Source organism: Camarhynchus parvulus, chromosome 26 (genome assembly GCF_901933205.1).
Source record: "Camarhynchus parvulus chromosome 26, STF_HiC, whole genome shotgun sequence".
Taxonomy (NCBI): Eukaryota; Metazoa; Chordata; class Aves; order Passeriformes; family Thraupidae; genus Camarhynchus; species Camarhynchus parvulus.
In genome coordinates this window covers 5,346,044-5,367,213 of record NC_044596.1, presented here as the reverse complement: position 1 = coordinate 5,367,213, position 21,170 = coordinate 5,346,044, and the positions used below count along the sequence as shown (strand labels likewise).

The 21,170-nt window shown below is 54.6% G+C and overlaps 2 protein-coding genes across 3 annotated transcripts in view; both read right to left on the bottom strand.

The window, feature by feature from the left end:
• The window catches only part of LOC115913512, a 10,679-nt gene extending 8,236 nt beyond the window's left edge, over positions 1-2,443 (bottom strand). Inside the window, exons 1-8 of the mRNA XM_030965558.1 lie at positions 2,389-2,443; positions 1,802-1,921; positions 1,416-1,702; positions 1,112-1,203; positions 780-1,000; positions 437-547; positions 223-346; positions 83-149 (exon numbers count right to left, since the gene is read on the bottom strand). Coding sequence (XP_030821418.1) covers positions 83-149; positions 223-346; positions 437-547; positions 780-1,000; positions 1,112-1,203; positions 1,416-1,702; positions 1,802-1,921; positions 2,389-2,441 — 1,075 coding nt within the window. The 5' untranslated portion in view covers positions 2,442-2,443. The remainder of the gene's footprint in view (positions 1-82; positions 150-222; positions 347-436; positions 548-779; positions 1,001-1,111; positions 1,204-1,415; positions 1,703-1,801; positions 1,922-2,388) is intronic.
• A 911-nt stretch (positions 2,444-3,354) lies between these two features.
• On the bottom strand, positions 3,355-20,305 carry PPARD (peroxisome proliferator activated receptor delta). Of its 2 annotated transcripts, XM_030965925.1 has the most exons (8): positions 20,272-20,304; positions 17,651-17,738; positions 9,081-9,309; positions 8,229-8,380; positions 7,415-7,553; positions 6,632-6,834; positions 5,862-6,312; positions 3,355-5,466 (listed from the first exon to the last, which is right to left on the bottom strand). In XM_030965925.1, exons 3-8 carry the CDS (start codon positions 9,208-9,210, stop codon positions 5,219-5,221), a joined length of 1,323 nt encoding a protein of 440 aa, XP_030821785.1. In that variant the 5' UTR covers positions 9,211-9,309; positions 17,651-17,738; positions 20,272-20,304; the 3' UTR covers positions 3,355-5,218. The 2 variants fall into 2 exon arrangements, with proteins under 2 accessions (XP_030821785.1, XP_030821786.1); XM_030965926.1 differs by lacking the exon at positions 17,651-17,738 and having other exon boundaries at positions 20,272-20,305.
• Between the last annotated feature and the right edge of the window lie 865 nt (positions 20,306-21,170).

Here is a 21,170-nt window from a genome sequence, read left to right as displayed (position 1 = left end):
CTGAAGTCGATGAGAAGCATCTCGTGGCCATAAATCGAGTGGGGGAAATTCTGTCTCCAGCATGGCCAGGGTGAGGGCCCACTCGAAGCACGCGAGAGCTCCTCATCCTCCTCGTCAGAGCTCTCGTCAGAGGAAGAAGGGATGAACACCTGCAGCAGAGGAGGGAGGATGAGGCACACTCCCAGTGCCCAGCCCAGCCTCGGGATGTGCCACCCCACTTACCACGGGCATCCTCAGCTGGCGCTGTCTGTGCCACCGCAGCCAGCTGGCAGGCAGCTCGTGCAGGTAGATGCACTCTGATCTGAACGGGCAGTGGCCACGCAGGAAGAATTTGCACCTGATTTTCCTGTGGGATGCCAAGCATAGTTGTGAGGGTAGCTCTCAGAGCAGCACGGAGCCCACAGCCCTGCCACCAGCAGCAGCGCCACGCACTCACCCTGTCCGTGCCTTGAAGGCTCTGATGAGCTTCTCCTTCTCAGCCACATCTGAGATCCAGTATTTGTGGGGGATGTAGTAGCTGGAGGGGATCCGGCACTCTGGGCAGGCCCTGGATGAGGGTGATGGGTGCAGCTGGGTGTCCCAAGAAGGGAGCAGGGAGCACGGGCTCACCACCCACCCTGGCCTCACCCAGCACCCCCATACCCATCACCACTCTGAAGCGCCTGTTCCCAAAGCAAAATCGCTCCAATCCCAAAGCCCCATCACCAGACCCAAGGAAGAATTTCAGGGCACAGAAGGGGGAACGGTGACCACCCTGCCAGGTCCCCGTGGCCACTCACTTTATGACAGCGCTCTGGAAGGCGCGGCTGCGCCGCCACCTGCGGATGCAGCCCAGGCAGTAGGCGTGGCTGCAGTTCGGGAGGATCCCGAAGAGCCGCTCCTCGGGCAGCGCCTTCTCGTACACCCTGTCCATGCAGATGCCGCACACCACAGCCTCACTCCGGGCTCTCAGCGCTGCAGTGGTGACCAGGGCTGCCTCAGCAGCTGGCTCTGCAGGGACCTGCAAGCAGAGCAGCACAGCATGGAACCCCCTGGCTCTGTCACTGCCCTGGCCTCGGGGAGCACCACAGGGTGACAGGGAGTACCCGGCCACAGGAGACCCCAAATCCACCTTTGCAGGGTCAGTCCGTGTTGCTGTCTCCAAAACTGCCTCTTTGGGGTCAGAGGAGTCTGGATCCAGTGCTGGCCCGTGTGGCTGGACGCCTGCAGGAGGAGAGTTCTTAGAGGGGAAAAGCTCAGCGAGCTGGGTGGGCTTCTCAGGGCGTGCAGCTTCAGCGGTGACAGTCCTGACACTGCAGAGCCCTCCACAGCCCAGCTTGGCCTAGGCTTGGTCATAGGCAGAAACATGCACAGACCACTTCACCATAACCACCCCAGTGTCACCCCACTGGTCCCCTGGGCAGCCTAGCACCTACCTGAGGCACCTCGAGATTTTGTGGGGACAAATTCTCCACTGATGGCCCCACGGGGGATGTTACCAACTGCTGGGATGTTCTTCTTGTCTTTCTCTTCCACTTCTACCTCCACTTTGGGGAACTTGAAGGCCACACATGTCATGCTGCAGGCTGTGGTGCACTGGGCTTCCCTCTGGTCCTGGTCCATGGCTGTGGGCTCAGTGCCAGGCTCCTGGCCACAGTGGCAGTGAGGCATCAGACCATATTGGGTCCCTACTGGTACTGGCTCCTCCTGGATGTGCTGGTAGCTGGAGGAGCCCAGGGACAGAGACAGAGGGTTCCATCAGTTCAGCAGGACTCCTCTAAGGCTCCCAGCCCGTCCTCATGGCATCACAGCCCTTCCTCACCTGCACTGCTCTCCATAACGGCAGAACCCACGCTGAAAGTACCTGCACACCCGGGCTGATTCTCTGTCGTGTGAGAAACGGCAGCTCTGGCCCCACCGGCAGGATCCACGGGCAAAATTCCTGTTAGCCAGGGGAGCAGTGTGGATGGGCTCAGCCCCTGCTCCAGTCCTGCCCTAGCATCCCCCCCACCCCGGTACCAGCTTTGTTTGGGGGGGGATTTATTTCCCAGCCCCCCTGGCTGGTGTCTGGGAGCCCTCACCAAGGGCAGAGCCAGGGGGTCCTCCCAGCCCCATCCAGCCTAATCTTCTGCTAATTGCTGAGCAAAGGAAGCCCAGGACAGGGACTGGAGGAGCAGGGGTGCCGAGGGCTGGGGCAGGGAGAAGGGTGGGAGCCCTTGGCTTGGGGCTGGCAGGAACGGGAGGCCTGGCTGGAGTGCTGCTGCCCACCCCAGCTCCGGAGGGGATGGGGAAATGGGGAGGGGGATCAAGGCCATCCCAACCCACCCCCTACCCCCACAGCGAGGGGCCCCATCTCCAGCCTGTCTCCCCCAAAAGCTGCTCCCAGGCACCCCATCCTCAAGCCTTTACCTGCACGGGGGTCTCAGAGAGCTTGCCTCGGTCCTTAACAGCCCAGATGCCATCATCGAGCCTACCTCCATCTCTCCCCCAGCAGCGAAGAGGGCTGGGCCACCTCCCAGCGGTATTTATGGGTCCGGCTGGGATCGTTCTCCCCCCATAACCGGGGAAGTGTTTGGGGCGGAGGACAAGCCCGGGCTAGTTGATAGCAGCCGCTGCCGAGCACTGTTTACACTCAGTCAAGGACTTTGCAGCGAGGAGCCTGCACGGGGCCACCACTCAGCGTGCAGCACTAAATTCTGTGTATTCGAACTCTTTTACCACTACTATTCCCCCTTCCTTTTCAGTCCTGTCTTTAACTCAGCCTGTGGATTTCACTTCTCAGTTCTCTCCCCCATGACACTGGAACGGCTGGATGATGTAATGCTGCCTGTTGGGGTAACCACACAGGAAGGGTCCCCAGCCAGGTTCCCTGGGACACCGGCCCAGCAGCACCACGGCTCCAAGAGCCCCCAGCTGCATGGGAGAGGCAGGGAGCAGTGGAACAGCTTCCCCCAGAGCACTCAAGCCGGGCACAGGGGAGCCTGGGGAGTCTCCAGCTCCTCCTGGCAAATTCTCAGGTGTTTCACCGCAGCCAAGGACAGCCTGGAGCTCACTGTTCCCCTCCTCGCGGTGTTTTCAGCTTATTTCCAGCTCCACCCCCAGCATTTGGGGCACGAAACCTCCAGCTGAGGCTGGGATCCTGCTCAGGACTGGCTCTTTCTGCTGCTTTAGGCTTGCAGGCAAGAAAACCGCAGCAGGTATGAGATCTGGGAATTACAGAGCCCCAGGAATCACAGCAAATCCCTGAAAATCACAGCAAATCCCTGGAAATCACAGCAAACCCCATCACCTCTGCTAGAAATTCTCCCACGGACAGCTGCACCCAGGTGCTGAGAGAAAGCCCACAAAGACAGGCTGGATGCTAAAAAGTTCTTAAATATTTAGTTCAGATTTATTTAAAGTCAAGTCAGTTTGTGGACACTATTTATATTATTAAAAACACTTGGAGGTTTGTACTTCTAGCAAAAATATACATTTCAGTTTGAGGGTTGTTATACTGTCAAGGAAGAGCAAAAAGTTTCTCAGGTGATGGGCACGAGTCTTGCATTGCCACCGGGGTGGGGACAGCACCGGGATTTTGGGAAGGACAAATCCCCGGGCTCCAACCAGCACATGCATGTCTCCAGTGCCTTCCCCCAGAGGGCTTCAAAGTGCTTCAGAAACGGTAATTCCCAACACCCCTGCGAGGTAGGGAGGGGAGGGCTGGGCAGGGAAACTGAGGCACGGCAAACTGAGGAGTGTGGCAGCAGGGGGAGGTTTGGGACCGGCCAGCCCTGTGATGGGGAGGGAAAGCCCAGTGCTCTTCCCCTTTGGGTTTTAAAAGGAATTATTGCACCAGGGAAATCTGCTACCCTGAAGAGGAGGAAAGTAAAATAAAACTGAATAATTTGCTCCCACAACCCCTCCTAGGGAATATCAGTATTTTAATAAGGCTGCTCAGGACACAGGGGACTAGGACCTGCAGACAGGGAAGTGTCACTTCTTAGCTGAGACACCATTATCCTGAAAGGGAAAATGACCCCTTCCCAGGTCCATCCTCCCCCTGTCCAAAGCCCAAGGGACACAGCCCCCACACCAGGGGCCTGGCCTGGCCCAGGCAGCACCGTGGTGTTTCACTACAGCTGAGAGAAGTTCTGAGGTAAAGTCCCAGAACGGTGCTGGGATCAGGCAGACCTCCAAGCCTGGAGCTGTTCCCACTCTTGGGAACAGGGGCAGAGGTGGACTGGCAGCTTCCCTGACACAGCCACGCTCACTGGGAAGCTCCAGCTCATTCCCAACCACCCCCCTCCCCGGTTATAAATCCTTGGCATTTACAGCTGCAAAGCTCTCTGCAACCAATGCACTAACAGATCCTCGTGCTCCTGCTCTGAGCAGGCAGCATGTGACAATCCAGGTCCCTTTCACAGACGGGAAACTGAGGCAGGACACCAAACCCTGACCAGCTCAAGGCCTTTGACCCTCCACACACCTTTTTTGTACCTCAGGTCTGTGCAGAGCAGCCTGTGGAAGCCATGGATTCCGTGCCTCTGCTCTGAAGGTGAATTTTAAGGAGTCAAATCCTTTCCCTCCTATTTTCCCATCCCAGCCTCTGTCCTACTGAGGTGCCAAGGGACAGGTTCCCTACGGAACGAGGGTGCCAGGAGCAAAGGCTCCCACCCAGCACCCAGGAAGCCAGAGTTCCCACTGGAAGACAGGAACACACTGCAGAGCACAGGGGGGGCTGCAGCTGAGAGTCTCCCCTGGGACAGCCCTACCCGTGTTCAAATACTCCAGAGCTTTTCTTTGGGAAAGAGAGAAACATCCTTTCATCATGCTGTCCCAGACTTCATGGCTCAGGACCACGTCCTCGGAGTGCAAACAAACAAGAGAATACAGACAAACTCTAAGTGCTGCTGTCAGCCCTGCTGGCCCCTGCACCCCTTGGCCCTCCTAAGGACGAGGGCTCCCCACCCACAGTGACCTCACTGCCTGAGCCATGTAAACTGGGCAGCCAGAGCTGGGCCACAGGAAGGGGAACAGCAGCTTTGCAGATTTGTTAGTGTGTGTTAACGGAAGCCCTGGCCGAGCAGGAGGCACCTGCAAATCCTGACGGCGTCTTGCCCTACGTACCGTACGTCAGGGTCACATAGAAAAGAGTTTCCAGTAGGAGAAATGGAAGACACTGGGAAGGGTTTTCTTTGTTTCTGTACAAAGAGTTCCGATGGGAATCCATGGCTTCATTCTCATAAATAACAGGTCCTTAGTACATGTCCTTGTAGATCTCCTGTAGAAGTGGGTGCAGAGATGTCTCTGTCTCTGTCTTCTTGATCTTCTGCACCAGCTGGGCGTGCTCTGTCACCAGCTGTCGCAGGTCAGCCATCTTCTGCAGCAGCTTGGGGAAGAGGTACTGGGCATCCGGGTGGTTGGACTGCAGGTGGAACTCCAGCGCTCGCAGGATGTTGTCTTGGATCTCCTCCACCTGCTTCACGTTCATCAGGCCAGGGCGGTCTGTGGAGAGGAAGCACGGGAGCTGCAGGGTCACGGTGCAGCCCTCCAAAGTGCACTCTGCTCCTGGGGAAAGGGAGCCAGGGACTGTAACCCACCCACCACGACTCAACCTCGTCAGCTAGAAAGGGGAGAAGTGTGCCCTTGGACAACGTATCCCACAGCAGCACATGAGAAGGAGATGCCATTTCTGCATTCCTCGCTGTTGGTCCAAGCTTGCCAGGCATCACCTCCACAGAGAAGCTTTTTGCAAGTGTTCAGTTCTTCTCTCATGCCCCTGAGACATCCCTGGCTGATCTCAAGCCCAGCTGCAGCTCAGCTCCCCTAGCCCCCTCTGAACCACCACTAAGCAGGGAGAACTCTTCCTGACCCTGGCACGGCCGAGGGCACCCACTCACCTCCACACAGGATGATGGCAGCCACAAACAGGGACAGGTCACTGTCATCCAGCTCCAGCGCGTTGAACTTCACAGCAAACTCAAATTTGGGCTCCATGATCTCATTGAAGGGCTTGCGCAGGCTGCGCAGGAACTCACGGGTCACAAAGCCATTCCCGTTGGCCACCAGCAGCCCATCCTTGTTCATGATGGAGGCCAGCATGGCAAAGATGGCCTCGTGCACCCCATACTTGAGCAGAGTCACTTGGTCGTTCAGGTAGAGGCCGACGAAGCTGGGGATGCTCTTGGCGAACTCGGTGAGCTCCCGCACGGTCTCCACTGTGGTGCACTGGCAGCGGTAGAAGACGTGCACCCCGATCTCCTTGTAGGGGGGGATGCCATTCACCAGCTGCTTCCACACCAGCCCCTTCTCTGCCTGCCACAAGGTGTCCATGTCGTGGATCACAAAAGGCTGCTTGAACAAGAAGCAAGTTAGGAGTCTGCAGCGGGGACTCGAGGTGCCAGCTCTGCTCAGGACAGTCATGTGTGTCTGTCTGTCCCTGTGATGTGCCCTGCCTCTGGGGCTGACAGTGCCCAGGTAATCTGTACCCACCCACCACAGCACGAGTGTGCAAAGCAATGGGGTTTTTCCCAGCAAGGAGCAGGACATGCAGAGCCCACCTGGCTGCACGTGGAACAGCTACAGCAGCAGGGAGACGTGCAGCATCTCCCCGAGAATAGTCCCCCATGCTGGCCATGGCCAACCCCACCTGCCCTGGGAGGGAACTTACTGGGGTGCTGCTGGCCTTGCCGGTCAGGATACCTCTTGCCTTCTTTTTGGTCATGTTGAAATTCTTCAGGTAGGCGTTGTAGATGTGCTTGGAGAAAGCTTTCAGGTCAGCCACCTGCGGGTTCTGGCAGCCGATCTCGCTCGCTGTCAGCCCTGCCACCAGCTTCCTCTTCTCTGCCTCTGGCATGCGCCCGAAGCGGATTGCTGGGGGGCAAAACTGGGGGTCAGGACAGCAGGGGGACCCCAGGAGATGCATCCAGAGGGGCAGCAGCTTGTTCTACCACTGCAGACAGACAGGTCTGCTGGAGAACACCTGCAGCTACATAACACAATGCTTCTCCAGTCTGCAGCTCCTCCAGCACTAACACCTACATGAAACAGCCACTGCTGCTTCCTCACACCAGACTCCCATCCCATTCCTCTGGCTCTTGCTCAAACCCTGCTTCCCACAGAAACACCTTTGCCTTTTTGGGGCTGAGATTCTTACACCTCGAGTGTAAAAGTCCCAGCACAGAAAAACAATTTGTGTGTCCAGTTCTCTTGGTGCCAGTCCATAAAGGAAAGCCACGTGCCAGCAGCTGCACTGCATGGTGGGAATGAACAGCCCCTTCTCATACAGAAAAAGGGGAAGAGGAGTCAAATGCTTGAAGCACTGGGTTTGAATGATCCCCTGGCAAGAAGAACCATGGGCTAAAGCACAGCAGGCCATGGGCACCCTTCACAGGAGGGCAGCTGGCCCTGTGTCACCCAGCTGGCCAGGCCTGTGGGCAGCAGTGACACTCACCATTGTGTGACATGCCCAGCGAGAGGCATTTCTGGAAGCGGCAGTACTGGCACTTGTTTCTGTTCTTCTTCTGAATCTTGCAGCTCCTCTCACACTTCTCGTACTCCAGCTTCATGCGGATTGTCCGGCGGAAGAAACCCTGCAGGCGGGGAGGGAGCAGGGAGACATGGAGTTTGGGACCAGGCTGGTTTGTTATCCCCAGGAGCTTCAGGGAGGTTCAGAAGGGGGAGCCCTGGGTCTCTCTGGGGGTCTATCCCAAGGAAAAGTCATGTGGTAGCAGAAAGGAGCTGCAGAGGAAGAGCTGTGGGGGCACCCCATGCCTGGTGCTGTAACTGTGCCAGCAGCCCACAGAGAGGGATGGAGGAACCAGCCATGGCCAACTCCAGCCTGCAGGAATGTCTGGCAGGATCTGGGCTGTTAACGCAACCCTGCTGGATCTGCTGCAGGGGAAAGAATTCCAGAGGAACATCCCAGCTGCAGCCAGTGATCCCAGGGAAATAAAGACACAGCTCACTGCTGTTCTGCAGCACACAAACTATTTTTAAAAGCAAAGTCAGGGTCCCTATGGGGACAAATGGATTTGCCTTACACAACAAAGCATGACAAGGCAAGGTTTGGGCCACGCAGGTCTCAGCCCTCTTCCCAGGGCAGCATTTGCTGCCTGCCTATACTTGCCCCATTCTAGACAGGCTGAGTTTTTTACAATCAATCCCGAATCTCTGTTTTGCTGCAAATCTTGTGTGAGGAGGCAGCCCAGTCGCTGGGATCTAACCCCTGCTTGGTGCAGCTGGACCCAGCCATCCCTGGGACTCACCTTGCAGCCCTCACAGGCGTGCACGCCGTAGTGGAAGCCCGAGGCTTTGTCCCCACAGACCCTGCACTCCACGTTCAGTGCTCCCAGCGCCGCCTCCTCGCAGCCCATCTGCAGCTGGTCCGACAGCGAGGGAGAGGAGCTCTGTGACAGGTCTGCAAACACACACAGGGACACGTTCCTTCCATGTCACAGCCACAGGCCCAGCTCCTGGTGTGGCCAGCTCCTCCAGCTGTGGGGCTGAGGAGGGATTTCCAGCCCTGTCCTGCTGCCCCTGGTATCACATCTGGAATCTGGCACTGGCTGCAGGCAAATGCCATGAACAGAGCCAAGAATGCCCCAGCAGCTCAGACTCCACATCAGTGCTCCTTTCTTCCCTCTGGCATTCATGTCCTGGCAACAAAACCCCAACCAGCAGATTTTATAATCCCTTTCTGGCCGGCTGCTGGCACAGAATATCCCAGCTGGAACATCAAGGGCTCTGGAGGAGCCTCTTCTGCATCCACAAACTTTCTCTCCCACCTCCAACAATCACTTTGCTCTGAGCATCCCAAAAAGCGTTCAAGGAAGCATTCCCAAGCACCCTGGGAGACCCCTTGCTCTGAAGCACAATGTTACCTGCCTGTCCTTTTAATTTCCACTCCAAAACCCATTGCCAACGGATGTGCAGTGACCTCAGAGGAAGAAATAAGCCTCTCCATAACTTGGAGCATTATTTCACAAATAAATGTGAAATGTTCAGTTCAGCTCAACTCCATTCAGGGACAGATCCTCTGCCCTTGCAGCTGAGCGTGCTGCCTGGGGGCTGTGGGCACCCGGATGCTCCACAGGATGAGCTCCTGTGGCTCCACTCACCTGTATAGCTGCTTGAAGGCAGCGAGCTGTCTGGTCCTCCAGTTGTGTCTGAGGCTCCACTTGCCACCATCACTGCCTCTTCCTCTTCCTCTTCCTTGACCTCAGGTACTTCCTCCTGTAGTTGTTCCATAATTGATCACCCCTCAGTGCCAAGACTGCAATCCCTGTCATAGCTCTGGCATCATCCGCGTCTATCCAAGATGGACCCCACCAGGCTGTTCCTGCTAGCCTGCAGGACATGGAGAGAGGTCACTGAGTGCTGCAGGGTGCAGCTCAGCAGCAGGGCAGCGTCACCAAGCACACCACTCCTGCTCTGTGCTTGCTCCTCAGCCAGTGAGACATGCAGAGCAGAGCACATTTAAAGATCCCTCTGCACTGTGGAATAAATATTCTGTAGGATTCAAGGAAGCAAAAGGTCACAGAATTGTTTTTAAAGCCCAGCAGACCACAAACCAGCCCAGATGCCACCCAGGGACCAGGGATCTCCAGCTTACAAGTCCCATAGCAGAAATGCTGCCCCAGACAATGTCCCCCAGAGCCGCCAGTGACCTGGGATGTGATGGTAACAGCCAGAGCCATGGTCTGACAGAACCAACACCTCCAGAAGGATCAAAGTAGGGCTGGCTTCACTCTCTGTCCCTGCCCAGCCATGGCAAAGCCTGGATTGGGAGCAGCAGCTGATCAGGGCACCCTGTGCCCATGGGTGGAAGATACTGGGGGAGCAGGGCTCAGTGCAGCAGCAGGCAGTGGCTAAAAGTCCCTGGCCCATGCAAGCCATCTGCAAGACTGATGGCTTCCTGTCAGCCCTGCACTCACACTCCTTCCCGTCAGAGTGCTGCCAGTTGCAGCCTTTGTGTTTGTTTTCACTTGCCTCCTCTGCCAAGAGCAGGGCTGAACGTGTTGCTGTTGCTCTGCGCAGCTGCCGGGCCGTGCTGAGCCACGGGGTCCAGCAGCGCAATCCCAACAGCCACACAATCCAACCAGTGTCTTAATCCTGGGTTTCCTGTGGGAGGAATGGCCCCACCTCCCCCACACACTTCCTCTCCCTGTTTGCCTTACTCCATCCCAAAGAGCCCACAAAACCTCCAGCCGTCCAAACGATGCAGCACCGGTACTGTGCCTATGGCAGAGCAATTCCCACCTCCCTCCCAACCATGCTGGATCCAGATTCCTAAACTGACTCTTCCTTGAATAATTAACATCTTAAGCACATCTTATGTAAAGTTCCATCCACATCCTTAAGAGAGTTATTTTTAAGTGGAGAAATACTCACCAGGAAAGCCACTGAAATCCAGGTTCAACCAAGAGAGCCTCGATTTGCAGACCCAAATTAAACTAATGCAGGATATTGCAGGGGCCTTGTATAAGGGCAGCCCCAAGCTCTGGGATGGTTTGTGCCCCATGCCCAAGCCCACAGCACAACTCATGGCTTGCTGGTCAAAGGCAGCAGTGACCTAGGACTCCCTGCATTTGTTTGCTCTCCCACAGCAGACCCTCACACCTGGCACTTTGAACTTGAGCTGCAGCCAGCTCCTTGGATTGCTGGAAAGACATCAAGGTCAGAGCTCCCTGAAAGAGCAAGGAAGCAGCTCAGGGAGAGAACAAAACCTGCAGGTGGGAGGGTGAACACAAAGCCAGAACACAAGTCACCCCTGGAGCTGGTGCTGTACCAGAGCCTGGGTCTCCTGTGGCTGAGGGGACTTTGTTTTTTCCCTCCACACTGGGAATTCAGACTGCAGGACAGGTGGCTTTGTTTCCAGGTGAGGTACACGAGTGGTAACAGTGAGCACACTGCCCTGTGCTCCTTGGCAGCAGGGGCAGGCAGGGGGCTGCTCCCTCCCCATGCCTCCACACGAGCACTGAGGGACCATTGAAGGGCTGTGTTATCCTTGGCCTCTGCTCACACATCCCACGCGGTGGCACATGGCAGACAGGCAGGAAAACTTATTCACTGGAGATGGAGGGGAATGAACTTCACTGTTTTCAGGGTTATATATAAATGATCACACCAACATCAGGGAAACACTTCTGCCTGGAAGAGCAGTTAGTGGGGGAAGCTTGTGGCAGGAGAAGCTTCTCTACAGTGGAAAATCCATCCTGCAGCAGCTTAATGAGCAGCTCGTTAGATTCCCCTTTCCCTGGCATCCAGCACAAGCCCCTTGCTTTAAACCCACTGCAGACAGAGCTCTCTGCTTTGCCCCAGATGTCTGCACGGGCATCTCATGACTTGCTGTGCCCTTGCCTCAATGCCTGTTCCAAGGAGCTTTGGTAACCCTGGCTGAGCCAGCAGCTTCCTCTGCAGCCAGTGCAGGGAGGGTTTGTTTGCTGGCTCTGGGCTTGGGCTGATGCCTGCTGGCTGCAAACAGCTTGGGCAACAGGTTTGTCTTTCCTAGAAGCTGGCATCTATGCCAAGGTAAACCATCAGTGGGAACAGGGAGAGAGACGTGGCACAACCAGGAGAGGAAAAAACCAGGAATAAAAGTTAAAAGGAGATAAATCTTCAGTGTGGATTCCCTGCAAGAAGGTAGAGCTTCTCCAGAGCTGACCAAGATCCAAGCCTCCAGATCATCAACCAACAGCTTGTGCCCCTGTGGCCTGGCAGCTCCCCTGGCAGCCAATCCTGCTGATCAGCACACAGACCCTGGAGCAAGCTCAGAGTTTCCATGCAAAGCACCAAAGAAAGGTCCAAACCTCCCAAGAGACACTCACTTGTGTTTATTCCTCTGGACAAGAAAGTTCACCAAATTCACAGCCAAAAGAAACAATCAGCACTGTGATGTGCAGCACATCTTGAATCCACAGTCAAAAACTGACCTGAATCCATAAAGGAGATGTGATTGCTGCTGGTTGACCACCTTTTGGAGACTTCCTCAGGTTGTGTCACTGCTTCCAAGATCTGCTGATCAAGTACCAGTTTCTGTTCCTCCTCCTACACGTCAGCTACTACTAATAAAAGCCAAATAAGAGCTAAGCAGATGCTGCAATACAGGAAAGGTAACTGAGAGTACAAAACAGGCGCGACGAACACTGAAAACATGTTTATGTTTGCTCCTGGAAGATCAGCATACCCCCAAATTAGCCAATGAGATCTCAGCAGCACTTAGTAGCTGAGTGTTTCCTTCCTTACTCAAAGTCTTGGCCTCAAGGCAGGCAACACACAAAAATAAACTACTACAGCTAGCAAGGAAGAGCCCTCCCACACAGCACTGACCAGGATGGACATTCTGGGACAGATTTTTCCCCTTGAAGCATCTGCTTAAATGCTGCACCATGCCCCAGAGCCCAGTCCTGTGATTCTCTCTCCAAGGCTGCTCAGTGTGGACCCCCTGTGCTTCCCCAGGAGTGAGCTGGGCTCATTAAGCAGAGGGGTGCTGCTAGAGCTGCCATGACCATTAGTTGCTGCTAATTACTCCAGGACTTGTGACACAGGGTGCAGGAGATTCCCTCAGCTGCCTGGAGCAGCCTGGCTTGCCCAAATGAATCACACATCCATTGCATGTTTTAACTCACCCACTTCCTGGGCACTGAGGGGGGAAATAACCCCAGCTCATTAAAAAGGTTATGAAACTTGCTGGATTCTTCTCTTTTTGTACCATGATTGATGCTGTCCCCAAAACCAGGTCATGACATTTTGCTCCAAAAGGAACTTGCTGCTGGCTTTGTTCAGACTCTAAGAGGTATTGCAGATCCAGAAAAAACAGCAGACTTTGGGCACTGAACTCTCAGCCATGCACAAAGCAGGGTCTGCCAGGCTGCTCTTCTCCAGGAGCTGCAGCCATCCCTGGCTCCAGCAGCAGGCATGCATGGGATGTGCTCCAAAATCTTGAGATGGCAGAGATGGGAAGACAGAGGAATCCTCCCTCAACAGCTTCCCAGCAGAGGGACTCCCTGCCCTCATCAGGCTCTGTGGCTGATGGGCAGCAGCAGGGCAGGCAGGGAAGAGCTGCACAGCTCTTAGCTCTTAAGTGAGGTGCTGTTCCATAACCTTCAGCAAATCTGGTCAGGTCCCCTGCTTCCATTTCCTTGATCATAAAAAAAAAACCCAACCAAAACCAAAACCCACCACAAAGAAACAAACCCAGGATTTTTACAATGCTTCCTTCCTGATCATTCCCTGGCTGCATTAGCTCATGGAGACAGCATGTTTTGGAAGTGTAGAGCAATAGATCAGTGCCAAGTGTCATTGTTTATTCCTGTATTACAGATTTTGACACCTGTTTGCAGTCACACTCGCAGGTCTGGCCTGCCCAGCCCCAGATCAGCTCCCTGCACTGCTCGTGACCATCTTCTCCAGTTGTACATTCCTGTACAAGGCATTCCAGGATGACTTTCAGGAAGTAAACTGGCACATCTCATTCTGCCAGCTGCTGACTGGTATTTGTGTTTAGTGGTCAACTCAGGACAGCCCAAAGTATCTGTGGCCAGGAGGGGCACGTGGGTCTGACCCACTGGAACAAGGACAGCAGCCAGGAAACAAGCAGGTACTGGAAAGGTGACACCACTGGGGCTTCTCAGCGCTTGAAATGGCACAGAACTGCTGCTATTTGAGAAGATCATTAAGTCTGGCAAGGAGAGAGGATGATCTCCCCACAGCCCAGGGCACAGCAGAGGCGGCTGTGAAACTGTGGCAATGCTCTGGGATCACACTGCAAACCTGGCTGTGTGGGATATATTCCCCTTTCCTTTAGCATCCCAAAGGTGGGGAGGTTGGAGGCTCAGAACTCAATGAACCACTGAAGATGACGTGTTCCCAAACTGCTGAAGTCCTCTTGGCTGTACTCCAAGGCAGTCAGTTTGCTTAGGGACCCCTTGTCCTCCCAAACCTGAGCAGGACACGTGGAAGGATCTGGTTTCAGGAACATCAGTAATTATAGAACAGGGCTGGTGAGGGAGGAGCTCACAGAAACAGCAACACCACTTCCCAAGGCAAACAGTGGGCACAGGGTGCTGCAGGCTCAGAGCAGCACTGAAATGGAACTCCAGGAAAGTGGCGAGTGGAACGAGCTGTGGCTGCGAACGGGAGCACTGCTGGCGGTCAGTGAGGCCAAGTTTGGCACTGCTGCACACACCAGAACCCAGCTTAGATTTCCCCAAAGTCTCAGGGTCACTGGGACACCAGCAAGTGCCATCCATGCTTTGGAAGGGGCAATCAGCTCCCCGGAAAAGCAACGGGGGCAGAAAAGCAGCAGTGGGCCGATGAGTCACTCAGGATCGCACACATGCATGCAGCCTTCTGTCTGGAGACAAACATCCAGCAGGCCCCTTGGTTTTAGTGCTACATTGCCAGTGCTCCCAGATGCACAAAAATGCCCACAAAACCAACAGCAAGCCTCCTCCTCTTTGCAGCAACAGAGTTTAGACCCCATGGATTAACCAGGAAAAAAAAATCCATCAGCCTGTAAGTTTTGTTATGTTTACACTTGGACTCCCAGAGAAGTGCTACTTGGTTTTGTAGACTTTAGCAAAATACCCTGGGCACCAGCCCCACTGCTCTGCTCCCAGGACACAGCTGACAGAGAGCAATTGTGCCCAGGCACAAGCTGGATGATTCAGCAGGGCCAGGAACATGCGCAGCAAGATGGATGGAGCAGATTGCTGTGTCTGCTGCAGCTCCCCTTCAGCCACAGAGCAGGAAAACAGAGGGGTCCCAGTCTGACTGAGCACATCCCCCCAAGAAAACCTCCAGAGAACACCAGAATCGCTTTTCCACACAAACTAGTACAACACCCTCTCAGGGAATGAGATGGGAATGCTGTTTCCTTGCTATTTTTGGCCACATTCACATAGCAATAGCTGCCTGGACAACAGAGATTCCCCAGCCTTTTCAGCAGGGAAAGGAGCAGCCACCGTGTCAGTGTGATCCTGCCAAGACTCACAGAGTGCTCTGACCATTTGGACTTCTGCCTCGGCCCCCAGAAAACGAAATGCTTGAGCAAAGCATTCGCACCTTTCATAACATCCTCGTGCCTTTGGCACAGTCTTGGGGGTACAGGGTGAGCCACAGAGCTCACAGCCAGCAACAGCTACTGCTTCCTGACACAGCCAGCTGCTGGCAGCTCAGCAGGTTCCTCAAGTTCATGCTCACCAACAACCCTTTTCCAGAGATCCCCATGTCCCTAAGTTCTACCCCATGGACATGAGAACCCACAGATATTTTCAGAGATGTGGGTCTCTGACCATCAGCCCTCGTGGGGTTAACAGCTTTCAAGAGCCAACATCTCCAGCAGAACCCATATAAACAACTTGAAGGTGAAAAGCTGATTTGGACATTTTCAGAAATATCCCACATGGTAATATGATGAAATCAAGAGTTCTACTGAAAAACACTTGTAACAAGTCAGGCAGGACAGGGATTTGAGCTTAGGTTCCCATCAACAAGATGACTGCAACAAAGCATTGCTTATTTTGAAGCCATGTCACACAACCCCTGCCAGGAAAGGCCTGACAAAGCCTGTCCTAATGAGATAGGCATGTGTTCTGCAGCAAAGTCTGTCTTAACAGCCCATCAAAGAAATGCTTCCCTATCTGCTCATCTGCCCTTTCAAATCACCAAAACCATTCCCTGCCTCCAACCCACATATCTGTTAAGGGTTGAACATGCATGTTCTGGTTTTTGCTATTTCAAGTTCCAGCTCCCAGACCAGGGCAAGTCAGGAAATGCAACCTGATGGCACCAGCTTGGATACCATGGGGGTTACCAGGCTGTGGCTATGCCCCAGAGGTGGGTTCTGCCTTGACCCAGCACCAGAACAAACACTTGTGTTTCTGGCTTGTGCTTCCATCCTGCCACTTCCTCCTCCATGGTCAGGATTCCCCTGCAAACCACAGACTCTCCAAAACCCCAAACTCTGAGCAGAGCCTGTCTGTGAGGTCCCCAGAAAAGCACCCCAACATACACAAGAAATTCAGAGCCCTTTGCAAAGCCAAACAGACCTGACCAAAACGATCCCAGATGTTCACAAGCTCTTGGCTAAGCCTTGGAGAACACAGACATTTTCCAGACACTACGACTGAAACAGTGAATATTAAAGCATTTCAAGAAGTCATAATGAAACTAAGATACATCTTGAGTCAGTTCTGCTCTGAACCCTTCCTGCAGTCAAGCAGGGCTCCAGTGAACGTCATCCCAAAACATATATTTTGGGGAAGATGCACTTCACAACCTCCTTGACCAAAAGGATTCATACTGGCATCAATCATTCCACTCTAAACCCTGCTTTGGGAAAGCAATTTCCCAGGCATTCTGCCAAGGTAAGCACACTTCAGAGCAATTAACAAAAAAATAAAACTAGTTCCACAGAAAAATCTTACTTGCCCTCACTATGGAAATAATTTTTGCTTGTCCAGACTTTCCCAGAGTCTCCAAAATTACTGCAGCAGTGCATCCCTGAACAGAGAGACTTCTGGAAAAAGCAGAGATTACTCTGCAGCACCTGATGAGAAGCAGCAATGCAGCCCGACGAATCTGTGGTTATCAGATTGTTCCTGCCCTAAGCAAAAGAGTCAGTACAAACCACAAAACCCCTGACATCTAAAATGTCATTGTCAGGGCAAGCCAGGCTGGGCTCTGACAGCAAATAACCTTTCAGGCATAAGCACTGTAACATCATCTCACCCAATTAAAACATCATTTGTATGTCAGGTTCTGTTGTCCAGAGGAGCCCAAGAGTCTCTTGTTGTGCCAATCCTTCAGTCTCCAAGAACATTTGCAGATTTCCAGTCCATAATTCAATAGCCACAGACGAAACATTCCCCAAAGGGCAACAAGATGTACTGTACAAAAATACATATTTTTCAAAAGGCTTCACGCAAGACAGACAGAGCCCATCAACACCAGAAAGCAATTCTGGACAACAATGCTCCTCTGATCAGCAAAACCTCACGGGGCTCATTATAAAATCCTCTCCACATGCTGTGAAGATCCTTGGAAGTCTGTGTCTTGAATACCAGAACAGAGATGGCGTAACCATTGCGCCAGTCTGACACAGAAGCCACAACAGCTCAACACCTCAGAGCTGTGTTGAGGCAAACACACACCCTCAGCCACACGCAGACAGCCACAGCACCGCTGAGTCCAGGAATCGCTTCAGAGGTCTGCAGGCAGGACAGTGCCCACCCATGGCCCTGCTGACCACCTCCTCCAAACCCCTGTCCTGCCTCTGCCACGACCTGCTCAGCTTTGTCCCACACCAACAGCACCAGGACTGGGTTGTGTGTGGGACTGTTGGGTGACTGGTGACCCACGTGCAGCCCCGGATCTCACGTGCCCTCCCTCACCTACAAGAGCCAATTTCCATCACAAACATCAGTGAAATAATGAAATGTTATGTCACTATGCTTTGACAGCAGGAGCCAGCTGAGGAGAACAGGATTAGTCCTCACAGTATATTCCTAAAATAATCCATAAGATATTCAGAAACCGAACAAAAATAAGGCAGAGTTTAAACTTAAAATTAAATTTAAGAAAGTTTAAGATCATGGACAAAGCAAGCTGCTCTTCCCTACCCCAAGTTTTCAGAAACACTGCTAAGTGCCTGGGTGGGTGGCCTGCATGCAAAGGGAAGGGTTACCTCTGCAGAGCAGCTGTCCCTGTCCGCCTGCCGCCGGCAGCCACCGCTCGGTCACCATGTCAGCACGGACACCAGGACCTGGAGCAATCTGCAGGAGGACACACAGCAAGTTGCCACGGCTGTGCTGAAGGCCAGATATTTATGCTGCTGGGAGCGCTGGGCTGGGTCCAGCAGCAGCTCTGAAATTTAAACACACACTGCCTCTTTTGCATGTTGAAACCCTGGGCCAGGGTGACTGCAGGGGCCGCTGCCAAAGGCAGCATCTGTGCCAAGACCAGGAGGGAGAGCAAACCCTGGGGTGTCCCAGCAGGGGCAGCCCCATCCCCTCACCATGGATGTCTCCTTTGCCTCAAGTCACCTGCAGCCAGAGGCTGATGACCCTGAGCTCTTATGACAATGCACAAAGTTGATGCTAGAAAAAGGTCCACGGTGGCCACAAGGCTGCTTGTTTACCCAGCTTGCTTAATCCACCTTCAAGAGGCTGCCAGAAAGTTCCTGCAACTTTAATGAACTTCCTCTTGGGTGGCTGAAACTTAAGGATTCAACAGAGTTCATTCACTCTTCTTGGTTTTCCTGATAACTTTGCCTTGTATGAATTTCAGACTCAAAAGAGAAGGAAGAGACTAATGCCGGAAAAAAAATGGCTTATGAGGCTTTGAACTAGAGGACTTAGAGGAAATATGTCCTATTTTTAGACAGTTATGCAGACTAACTGGACTAAAACATTAAACAAAGATGCTGTGAACATGATGCTATTTGCACCCACATACCCTCCTTGACATTACCCAGGCTTAGCTGCTCCTCCCACTCCAATGAAAAGCCCCATTTTGTATTGCTGCCCTCAACACGGGACAACCTGTGAGGCATCTGAGGACCAGAAACGAATCAGCAACAAACCAGAAACAAACCAGCAACAAAGCAGCATCACCAGCCCCTACCAGGCCAGGCAGCTGGGCAGCAACCTGTGAGTGCCGTGCTGAGAGTGAGCCCTCAGTGCAGCACATCCCTCCAGGTCTGACATGGAAGCTGCAGCTGCACAGGAGAGATGGAAAAAGAACATGAACCCCCTGCTTCAAAGGCTGAGTGTGGCCTGAGTGTGAAGGGTGTTTCCTACAGGATCAAGAGGAGGGCACAAGTGTGAGATCCAAAAAGCTGTCCTGAGCCCCTTGCACTGCAACATCAATCACATCAGGATTTCCCAATCAGTGATGTCAAAGCCACATCCTCTTGAAGGCAGTGATTGCTCTTGTTTAGAGGCGGGGGCTGAGGACAGCACAGAGCTGTGCCAAGTGTGGATCCAGCACCAGCCTCTGCCTCAGTGGGGCCACAGAACTGCCCTGAGGAGCTTCACTTTCACAGCAGAGGGGGGTTTTCAGCCCTTCTCCCCCAGTATGGAAGACAGTTTTTCTAAACAATCCTGACAAAGTTTCTCTTTAATCTCTCTGACAAAGAACAACACTAAAGTCATTCCAGCCCCACTGGCACATCAGGAGGTGGCTTTCTCCACCTCCACCAGCAATAAAGCTCATCCCCATTCAGTAACACAGCATTAGCCTTGACACTGTCAAGGAGGGCTGAATCACATGCAGGGAGTGCACAAATCACACCCTGAGCTCTCTCTCATTGCAGACCAGAGTGCTCTGCTGCTGCTGCTGCCAGAGATCTGAGACTTAAAACTAAATGCCTGGCTCACCTTGTCCCATTCACTGCTAAATGCCAGGACATGCCCATCACACCGCACACACGGCAACACTTGCACCAGCTCAGCAGGGCACGGAGGGAACCTGCCAGCACATCCCACCTGGATGCTTCCTCTGCTGCCCCTGGCTGACACATGGCAAGTCATCAGGAAAACTCCCACCTCAGCCTGGAGCATGTTTGTACAGAAGAGGATACTCTGCTGAAGGCAACGAGGGATTTGCACGGAGAGGGCAGGAGGAGAGGAGAGGAGAGAAGAAACAAGAAACGGGACATGGGCTGCCTCAACCCCACAGGTCACTGTTTTAGAGACCAACACTGCAACCAGCCCTGGGACTCTGATTCATGGGGCAGCCACTGCTCAGACCCCTCTGCAGAGCCATGATGGGCATTGCCCAGACCCTACAGCACATCTGATTCCTTCCCACACGCATGTCCTTCATCTGGGATCCCAGGGCAGGGGGGAGTGGAACGGGCAGAAATGAGGGATGAGAAAGGACTCTCAGATCCTCCCTCCTGGAGCAGCCTCTCACCAGATGCTCTGCTCAAGGTCCATCCTTGCTTCTCCTCCTTCCAGCCCCAGACTCCTGCAGTGCCTGGCACCCTCCACCACCCCACCCTGGCACAGCAGACAGGCACAGTCCCACTAACTCTCCTCCCGTGTGGGCCATGTACCGTCCTCAGTCCCGCCTGATTTCCCAGGAACTACAGCCTAAAATCACTGATGCCCCTCACGCCGCAGCTCTCCACACCCACGTCCCCTTTACACCGAGCCCTGTCCCTCACACACCCGCAGCCCCAACCCTGTCACCCCCTCAGCCCCTCACAGCCCCTCACAGCCCCTCAACCTCTCATACCCCCAGCCCCAACCTGTCACCCCCTCAGCCCCTCACGGCCCCGGTCCCTCGGTCGCTCACACTCACCTCGCGCGCGGCCCCGCTCGTGCAGCCGCCCCCGTCCCTCCCTCCCCGTCACCCCCGGCCCCGTCACCCCCGGCCCCGCGCGTCACCGCGCACGCCCTGACGCCACCGCACCCCGCGCGCTCCCGCGGCCAATCGCCGCCGCCGCCGGGGGGCCTGGCTCTCGCGTCACCACGGCAACGGCCACGCCCCCTTCGCACCGTTACCGCCCCCTGCCGGGAGCCGCCCGCACTGCGCCCCGCGGCGGGAGCGAGGCCTCATGGGAAATGTAGGCGCTGCCTGTGGGGTAACCTGGGGGCGGGGCGTTCTGGGGGCGGAGCGTCCTGAGGGCTGCCCAGTATGGCGGCGCCGCCGGGTGAGGGCAGTTGGCTCCGCGCCCACGTACCCCAAGCGTTGCCAGTGACCCTCTTCGCCCCCAGCAGTTCGCACCGCGGCCCCCTCGCGCCTCGGTGGAACACAATAACCCAGCCTCGAGGCGGAGCTGGGAAGGGCTCACTGTGCCCAGAAAACCCACGCAGAGTGGTGGGGTCCTGTGTCCCAGTGGCCTGGCCAGGATGGTGTGGAGCAGGCAGGGACGCCACTCAGGGCCACCCTGATGTATGATATATTGTGTGTGCCAGCAGAGGGAAGGGGGCAGCGGCAATGTATTTGACCTGCAGCCCCTGCAGCGCCCGTGCCCCCGCTGTGCGTCACCACGGCCGCGTGGGCCCGGGCCAGGGCTGCACCCCGGGCACACTGAGCGCTTTGTCCCTTCGGCCACGGCGGAAAAAAACTGAGAGAAACACTGTGAGACTGGGGGCAGGCCCGGGAGGAAACAGATCATAATCTCGCCAACGAACTCAGCTCATCTCCGAGTGCAGAGATGGAGTCGGTGCAGAGCTTGCACCCAGGGCCTGTTCCAG

Excerpts from the sequence above, each read along its gene's own strand:
- PPARD (XM_030965926.1), bottom strand. The coding sequence starts at position 9,210 with ATGGAACAACTACAGGAGGAAGTACCTGAGGTCAAGGAAGAGGAAGAG. Across the intron at positions 7,554-8,228 it reads ACGCCTGTGAGGGCTGCAAG|GGTTTCTTCCGCCGGACAAT; the intron begins GTGAGTCCCAGG and ends CCCCGCCTGCAG. Across the intron at positions 5,467-5,861 it reads TGCCATCATCCTGTGTGGAG|ACCGCCCTGGCCTGATGAAC; the intron begins GTGAGTGGGTGC and ends TCCTCTCCACAG.